The following is a 9,583-nucleotide window of genomic DNA, read 5'->3' on the forward strand; positions in this document are numbered from 1 at the left end:
TAGAGCCTTTGGATAGTTGATATGCAAACCTGGACTGACTGGGAAAATGCTTTGGGGCTGATGACATCCGTTTTCTAAGGTTTCTCTTCCACAGGGAGGTAAAAACATTCCTCTTGTCAAACTTGCGTCACACTGCAAATGTGGGAGTCTGGGTCCATGCATTCCTTATCAGTTCAAGTTCCTGTTAACAGAAAATGAAGAACTTATTTAATTTTTGTAAGCGTGTATGTGTCATTCATCAGTTCAATGCACAATTACAATTTTGGGATCACTGAAAGTTCCTATCTATGAAATGTCAGTTTGAAAAATGGAAAATAGAAATGCTTTTAGAGGGCAGGATCTAAACTCTCCAATACAGACAGCTAAAATTATCAGTATAAAAAGGATGACATTTTGCTATCCAGCATTACATGCTTGAAATATTTTTTAAATGATTACAAGAGGAGGAGTAGACAAACGCTAAATAAAAGTGATTTAAATTCAACACAATAGCTGCATTTATGCACTCCATGTGAGATGCTATGGTTGTAGTTTCAGGCAGAAAAACAAACACTTGAGAGTAATTTGTTCAGTAAATCTTATTTGTTTTCTGTTTGAAACTGAGGGAAATGAAGCTTGATAGCAACAATAGGAGCTAAAGGTTAATATAACAGACTGAAACACTGTGGCCCATTGATAAGATGTGAACTAGAACAATTTCCTGAAGAGCAGCAGTCTTCAAAAAAGTAATTTGTGAGTTCATGCCAACAGCGATAAACATTCATATTTTGCCCAAATATATTTCCAAAGTCATAAGCAAACAACATGCACCATGAATGTGACACATAGTGACACACTTTGAAAAATTAGTAATCGTTACCTTCATAGGAAGCTGCCACTTATTGTACAATAAATACAGACTAGGTGTTTGTTTTCTGTATGAAAACGTGTAACCGACATTAAACAAGTTTTCACTGGTCACATTTTTGCTTTTAAGGAAATACTTGTTTAGTTCTCGTTAAGTGAGAGTTAATTGGAGCACTTCTTTAGAAAAGATGTTACATGATGAGCCAGGTTGTCAAGACATTATTTCAGTACTGACATGATAGAGCAAAGAATTTCAGATATGAATCCATCTATGCACATCCATTCACTCATTTACACCCTCCTTAAAATAAGATTAACAACATAAGTTTGGAGAGCTCCACCCTGATGTTTCAGCAGCATTTGTCACGAGATTACAGTGAGTAACTGATCCTTGAATTATTTGAGTTTACTTTCATTGGCAAGAATCTTCTTTCTGAGAATCTTCTGATTGCTTTGAAGTTGTCTTGTCAGCCTATTTTGCCTCTCATATTGTGAAAGAAATTCAAAACTGGGAGTAAAATTATGCAATATTGTGTCAGTTTGGGTGCAGTTTCACAACTCTGGACAAAACACTTTGAGAGTCCAGCGTCACTAACACTGAAGGATTCATCAAAGCCTCTTTACATCTGTCATTATCTTGATTTTCGTCAGTATGTACTTTGTCCCCAGAGAGAGAAGGGGAGTGGCCAAATGCTTCAAACGGGTTTATGGCTGCCTGTGAGCAACTTTCCAGCCAGACTATTTGCATGTCAAAACTGGAATCCACACCCTCCATCTGCAGACTGCTTATCATGTTGAGACACCTCCTTGCCTTTGTTTCTTCCAGCTGGCAGAGAGTGTAGCTTCTCCAAATATTGAACATAAGCTGAAAGTGTACAAATATAAAAAGGGATATTCTGGGAGCAGTCAAGAGGAAGTTCACAACCTAAATGTAAGTCACTGTTGTTGAGTATCAGATAATGATGTTGTGACTAAGCTCAGCGTGCTTTTGAAGGCTCCAGTAAGCGTTCAGCAAGAAGCAGCTGCTCAGTAAGAAAATCAAATGCCTCAAATGAATTCTCTGAACAGTGATAGAATGTACGAATAAATAGGCTGTTGGTATAAATTTATGTTCATCTTATGCTGCAACAACAGCTGCTGAGTCTTCTACAGTTTGATATATCTGTTTTCCGTATATATGCAGCACAGCATTGTTCCCAGAGGATCTTTGATCCATGAAACTTGGTTCAAAATGTAAATATTTCATTAGATAAGCATAAAAACTACATCTGTTTAAGATCCTTTAAAAGTCACTCGAGAGAAAAAAAGACTGTACTTAAGCTGATTATAGTGAAGGCTGCATTTTCTACATAACACTCGGTGGAAAGTAAACTGTCCACTGAGACTTTCCCACACAGGTTTATTGCCGTACAGCTTTAAAAAAAGCAAGACTAAACCTGTGTCTTTGCTCCCTAGATGCGTCAGAGTACATATAATCTGTACTAAAGCTAAAATGCTTCAAATGTCACCCGTTTCTGTCTGACTGCTATACACGTTTGCTTTAAAGCACTGCTCACTGCTGTTTGAGGGGATTTATAACGTCAAATACCATCGATACCATACCATACCATAGATGTGAAATTGCGGTCTTTTTAGTTTAAGATGTATGTGTTTTAAGTGACATAAATCTTTAGACAAGGCTTCATGCAGCCTTTCTTGGATTTTGCAGTGTGTTCAGGCTATTGTTTATTTACTGATATAAAAATGACAACAAATGTCCTACTTGATCTTTAGATTACAGTTTAAAGGGCAATGTTGTATATTACAAAAGTGCATATTTGCATAGTTTTCATAGAATGTGAAGGATAACTTTGAAAACTAAATTTAAAAACTTTACCAAACTTCACAGTAATGCAATTATTGTGGAGTTTAGTCTTCCAGAGATATGATATTAATTTCCTTGGTTTAATTTTACCCCACCTTAGCTTGAAGTGCAGCAATAACATTCACCCCTTGGGCGCACACAGCTATTCATCCTTTTAAATTTTGGTGCCTGATAATGCTGAGCCAGTTTTCATGATGTGACTTGTTGTAAGGGAGTTACATTATTATCTATTCTATAGATAAGGCCTTATATGATCCTATAGATTTTATAGGATCATATAAGGCCTTGAATGTATTGTTAAAGGCAGGAGCTTATCACCAGGTTTTAATTATCAGACACTTTCCTTAATAAATTTGAAACCGCTGATTTTACCCCCCATTTAGCAGTTAACCCCAACCAAAATGTTATAAACATGTTCAATATGCAGATTCTCGAGACATGTTTCGGTTACAGAGCATTTATCAGTGTCTTCTCGTGAAACTTATCATATGACATCATATCTTATCTGGGAATTGCTGCTTAGCTATTCATTAATCAGCACATAGTTTCTATTTTCTTTCCCACGAGGGATTTCCTGCATGACAACCTGGTACATGTTAAAACATCAGAAACCATTAACAGCACAGATTTAGGTATTACTATTTTCATTCTGTGTCCACAGATGTTCTTCAGTCAAACAGCAAGTTATGGCAGGATTGTTATGATTACACTCAGATTGTGCAGCAAAAATATCTTTTTCAGAATATTTGAACAGCTGCCATCAGATTTCTTTCAAATCCAAGTGGTCCAGTAAGACAGAAGTAACAGTAACAACACATGCAAGACAATCTGAAACAATTTTTACAATGAGACCACTTCATACTTACCATAAAAATATATATATAACTGTGTTTTACAGCTCTTTGTGTTTAACGAGTCCATGTATTGTATACTGTAAAAATTAAGATTTCAAAACAGCTTTAGCTGTAATTTTCAACCAATTTACAGATTCTCCTTGTTGAATTAAAAGTAATAACCGAAAAACAGAAAAAAAGATTCATTTATATGTTAACTGTAAAAAAAAATCCAGTCCAAATAAATAAATAATATTGTCCACATCATGAATCATTACTGCTACAAATAGTAATTCATTCTTTTACAATGTTTGACTGTAAAGTTACACAGGCTTACTGTATTTTAATCCACTAAAATGTCATTATTTTATAGATATTTACTGTTATTTACACAGTTTGTAAACATTACAGTACAGCACCCTTGCTAACAGATGTTCACAGTCTTTTCTGTATTGGTTTTACAGTCCGTTATAGTTGACAGATTAATGCTTTTACCTTATTATAGCTTTATAATATGGCCTTTATTGTAGACTGACTATTCCTTGCTCTACATTACCGTTCGCTTTGCCTCATTAAGCTCAACAAGAGTCAACATTTTCCACCCAGTTCTAATGTTTGTTCTCTGATCCTTTTACATCATGTCATTGATTTCCATTATCTCTGACAGGTCCTACTGAAATAGTCTGGAGCGATGGATTCTCCAGAGTTCTCCCTATTATCGTCCTTAAGGGGAGAGTTTAAATCAGAGGATTACATCCAACCTCACTATAAGGAGGCTTATCGCCTGGCCATCGACTGCCTGGTGAAAGACGGCAGAGACGGTTACCAGGAGTTTCTCAAGGGAGAACGTGTCGGGAGCTTCCTGTCTGAGGATGAGATTCTCTTCATCACTGCAAACGCACAGCAGCTACCACCTCAAAACCATGCAGAGGAAACCAACGGAGCACTAGACACTCAATCATCCTCAGGGACGTACTGGCCTGTCCACTCAGATGTGGCCACACCGGATTTGGACTTGGGCTGGCCGGAGGTCATGCACGAAAAGCTGCAGACAAATATAGATCTGCTTTATCATCCCCCCAGACAAAACAGTCCAACTGTCAAAGAGGTGATCCGAAAGCGCATTCAAGAAGCAAGACAGGTAATCAAGCCTCCTGCAACAATGCACAAGGACAGACATACACAAATACACTGCACTGCGATATGGTCACACTGATATACTTCTGTCTCAGAGCTCCTCTACATTATGTCGCAAGCAGTTTTCCCCTGCAGGCTGTTCCACAGACATCTGTTGCTCTCAGTATTCAGAGTCAAGGAGTGTCTGCTGGGTGGCTGAGGTCAAAATCTGGTTCTGCAGCTCACCAGTGTGAGATGTGAACCACATTTACAGTACTACCACAACATGATAGTGTGATTTATTTTACACAGTCATGCTTCAGTTGATTTTTGGACTGTGTAAAGATGAATCATAAACTAGTTTTGTAGCACAAAATGTTGGTAAAGAGGCAATTAGTACTGGTTCATCTCTGTTACAGTTGTTGTACCTCCTAAATAAACCAAAAAGCACAGCAGAAGACTGACAAAAACAGAATCAGACCCTGCTGTTTCTTTATTCCTCTCTATTTCCCGGACTAGTATAATGTAAAATACACCAAACTGAACAACAGCTGCAGTGTGTCCTAGCTGTCGGAGGTACAATAGAAGGGTCAAATAATATTGATTTGAATGTATTTATGTTTTTGAATGTCGTATAGATGATTAAGAATGAGTAATACTTCTCATGGTTCATCTAAGGGGCAGCCACAAACAGGCTTCACAGGAAATTAAAAGAGGAAAAGCAGTTAATTTAAGCAACATGCAATAATGGTCACCCAATAGTTCATTACATGCTACAGGAGTATTGCTGCTGCTTCATAACATTTCATTTTCAGACTCACTGAGACATAATTGACATTCATTTGGTCCTTCAATACTGAAAGAAAATTAGAACAACAAGGAGTAGAAAAAGATTTCAGATGAATAAAGGCTTTCCTTTGTCAGACTCACAGTTACAGTTCATGTTTATGTTTGTTTCATTTACAGATATCTCAAGCGTACACTAATTAAATGCTCTGCACTCACTCTGGCATGTTAAATGCTAATCAATCTTGATTTCTTCATTTTGTCATCGCAGGTTGTTGCCATTGTGATGGACATGTTCACTGATGTAGACATATTCAAAGAAACTGTCGAAGCTTCTATACGTGGAGTCCCAGTCTATGTGCTTTTGGATGATTTCCATTTGAAAAGTTTCCTCAAAATGGCTGAAAATCAAGACGTAAAACTTCAACAACTAAGAGTAAGTTCCTAATGTAAAGCATATATTTGATTTATAAATGCATTTTTTAAAAAAAATTCTAACATTCTAACATTCGCAATCTTGATGGTGATGATGCAATGTGGATTATTTTAGAAGTGATACTAAAAGATAGTTCAAGAAATCATACATGGATGTCAATTTTTCTTGTCAATTCTTGTCAATTTTAATCATTCACATTTATACTACAGATACATTTACATGCATACAAAGATGTCCTGACTACTGTTTACACATCATGACCTTTCTGAAAGCCTCAGTTCTGCAGACCTGGTTGCTCCTGTTTATTGGGTGGAGTCATAGCTATTGGCACGAGATAATAAAAATTCAAACACACCCTTAAACTTTTCATCAGGTGAATATTACATGCCAGTGACAACAACAACAACTCAACCACTCAGCAAAAAACATCAGAGTGACCTTTCCTGCTCAGTACACCTTATTCTTCTCAGATGTTTAACTGATGATGGATGTACTTCACGCCTTTTGAAAAATTTAACTGTGATAAATATTTTCTGATATCGTTCTTTTACTGCTCTGTCCACAGAACATGAGGGTGCGCACCGTGAAAGGTCAGGATTACCTCTGTCGATCAGGAGCTAAATTTCACGGGGCAATGGGGCAGAAGTTTCTTTTAGTCGACTGCCACACTGCGATTTATGGCTCATACAGGTAAATAAAAATGTAGCATAATAGGAGCTGTTGTTTAGATCACTGAGGTGTACACTCAAGGCTTTCATAAAGCGAAGCCCTGCATTTACCGTCTCTTTCAAAAAAATTGCTGTCATCAATTCTGATTGATCTCTTGTGATACAGTTGAATATGTTCTTGGAAAATGAATGTTTGTAGAGAATGTGGTGGCATTTAAGAGGAAAGAAAAAAATTTTCAGTACAACAATTTTTTAAAAACAAGATTGAAATCTTTTGAAATTATCATTATTAATTTTCTTTGTCTTCAATTCCTTGCCCTTAAAATGAACCCCAACACATAAAGCTTCTTTTTAAGAGACTTACACCACACATCAATTTGTCCTCACCACATTAAATGAATAAATATTTATGTTTGTTCACAGCTTCACTTGGTCGTTCGAGAAGATCAATCTGAGCATGGTTCAGGTCATCACAGGCCATCTGGTGAAGTCCTACGATGAGGAGTTTCGAACACTCTACGCCCGCTCGACTGTGCCAGCTGAACTGCGTTCCTCAGAAGCCTTGTTTCAACGCAACGGACCACATGGGTTTCTGCCGACATCTCATTCTGCACCTAGAATTGAGCGCAGCGACCAGTTGAGACACACTCTGGACACAGTCTATCGGAAGACCTGCGAAAGGAACTTTGGCTCCAGACGTTTTGAGGACAGGCTACTTGAAGAGGAGGATAGCACTCTTGGGCCTATAATTGAGAATGGCATCGGCGTTCACAATCACATGCCCCAATTTCATTCTCCAGACACAATGAATTTCTTGAAAAGGCACAGCTATGCTGGCGAGAGACAAGATGGGTTCACCCCACAGAACATCAGGCCAAGAGGTAGCAACTGGAATATATCTAGAGATACAGTAAACGGACCAAACAACTATGCTATGGATAATTATTTACAAGTGCCGCAGATACACAGAGGTCAAAACATACGTCAGTCCTACAATGGTAATGACAAACGGGTTCTATCAATGCAGCAGAACATGCCAACACTAGAGAATACATCCAAGTCATTCATGCGCACATGGAGGATTGAATCTTACCTTAAAAACCCCGATGTCTCTTTCGGGAGCTCTTGTGACTATTTGGACCAGTTTGAACAACAGGACAAAGCAAACAACTTCATGCAAGGAAGGATGAGGTCCTCTCTTGTTTTCAGGTCCACCATACCTGAACAAATGGAGCCAAACACGCACATAAACAACACTCCCGCTGGTCTGAGCCCCTCAGCAGCCACAAACACACCATTTCACTACTCATCGATGCAGTGGAGTCCAACCGACAACAGAGTAAATAATGAAGAGTTCATGTTAAAGAGGCAAAATTCACAGATTTTGGATGACTTTCACAGTAATGCAGGTTATGGTCCAGGTAGAAACTCTTACCACTCCACATATGCCAGCTTAGGCAGAAATAAGGGCACACAGATCATCACAAACCCTGATATCCTGACTGACAGTTGGAACAAAAGGCATAGCGTGGCAGATCCGAGATCAAACACTGAGGACACGCATGAACCATCAGGTCACATGCATGGAGCTTTTACAAGGAAGCAAGTGAATAGAAGCACTGCAGGAATCAATGAACATAATGGGGGATATAGGTCAAATCTGAATGAAGATCAGAGGTCTGTCTCTCATTATGATGTCAAGAGTATTACAAGCACAAAGAGCCCCAATGCTCACATTTGGCAGGATCCGCCATGCAGGACTGTGTCTGCAGCAGCCCTGGATGTGAATAGCAAGGATTCGAAAGACAAATCTAGCAGTGCGGGCTCTCACTCATCTCAGCATTTCCTTAAGAAGAGCTCCAAGAAAATAAAATCCTTGTTGAACATACCAGAGAAAAAAGAGGATTCGATCAGAGCCATGGAAGCACCGAGTCTCAGATCAGGTGAAAGCACAGACACCTTAACTGCCGAGGATGACGAGAAAACATCGTACGGGGGACAAAAACTTCACCACAGCACAACCAGCTCAATCAGGTCCTCTTCACGGTTTCAGAGGAACGGGTTGGAGGACGACCATTTGAAGTCTTCAAAGCCACGATTCAGAACAGAGGAGCTGCAAGATCTACCGCAGATGTGTCTCCCCAAAACTAGCACCCAAAAGAAACCCGCCGTTCTCGACAAAGGCGTGAGGTCCGGCCTTGACGCAGGCAGCTGGAGCAAAGATCGAGGACCTGAGAATCGCATGTACAGCCGGTTCGAGTCTTTCTGCTCATTGGAAAAGAAACACCATCTACGCAGTATGCACAGCTTTGGAAACACACACTCTCAGGAGAAAACCAAAAGCTCTTCTAAAGGTGAGATAGCTACTGAACACAGCTTTAGTCGGGCTTCACGAGGGCAACACGAGAATAAGCTGGAGAAATTCTTTCACAGAATGGGAAATCTCATAAACAAGAACAAGTAGTGACAAGTGCATAATCTACACAGGTCATGTGTTGCTACATCACACTGGACTGGTAATGTTTGTGTATTATTGGTATTTTCTGTGTTTACTTGGGAAAATGTTTTTAGGAAAAAAAGTTTACATTCAAACCTCTGCCTTTTTTATGTGTTTGAATGCACTAATGAATGTCAATGAAAAGAGAGTATGTTTTATATGGATATAGGCACCAGACCTTTCATTGAGGTCAAAATAACCCCGTTAAACTGTCTTCATATCTGTTCTTAGCTGGTGTCAACCTCTACCATAAATTCAAACCCTGTCAAAAAATAATTGCAGATGCATTTGCAAGTGTCATATGTATATAATTTATTGCTGCAGATGTAGACGTGTGCAAATACCAAAGGGTTGTTACTGTAGTCACAGGACAATTCTACTTAAGACAAACTAACTGCCCTTGATGAAAAACATACCTACTGCACCACATATTTATCATTTATGTCAGACAGACTGTGTGAATGCTAAGGGGATTGAAATAAAGTTGCTTGTTAATGTTTTTTGTATAATAAAGTTTTGCACATTTTTTTTCCTTTA

The 9,583-nt window shown here is 38.7% G+C and overlaps 1 protein-coding gene across 1 annotated transcript; it reads left to right on the forward strand.

Annotated features, from left to right (window-relative positions):
• The first annotated feature begins 1,619 nt into the window (after positions 1-1,619).
• On the forward strand, positions 1,620-9,583 carry fam83b (family with sequence similarity 83 member B). The gene is made up of 5 exons (XM_023261350.3): positions 1,620-1,777; positions 4,211-4,684; positions 5,717-5,881; positions 6,447-6,571; positions 6,973-9,583. The coding sequence occupies exons 2-5, from the start codon at positions 4,235-4,237 to the stop codon at positions 9,011-9,013; spliced, it is 2,781 nt and encodes a 926-aa protein (XP_023117118.2). The 5' UTR covers positions 1,620-1,777; positions 4,211-4,234; the 3' UTR covers positions 9,014-9,583.

This window comes from Amphiprion ocellaris, chromosome 16 (genome assembly GCF_022539595.1).
Source record: "Amphiprion ocellaris isolate individual 3 ecotype Okinawa chromosome 16, ASM2253959v1, whole genome shotgun sequence".
Taxonomy (NCBI): Eukaryota; Metazoa; Chordata; class Actinopteri; family Pomacentridae; genus Amphiprion; species Amphiprion ocellaris.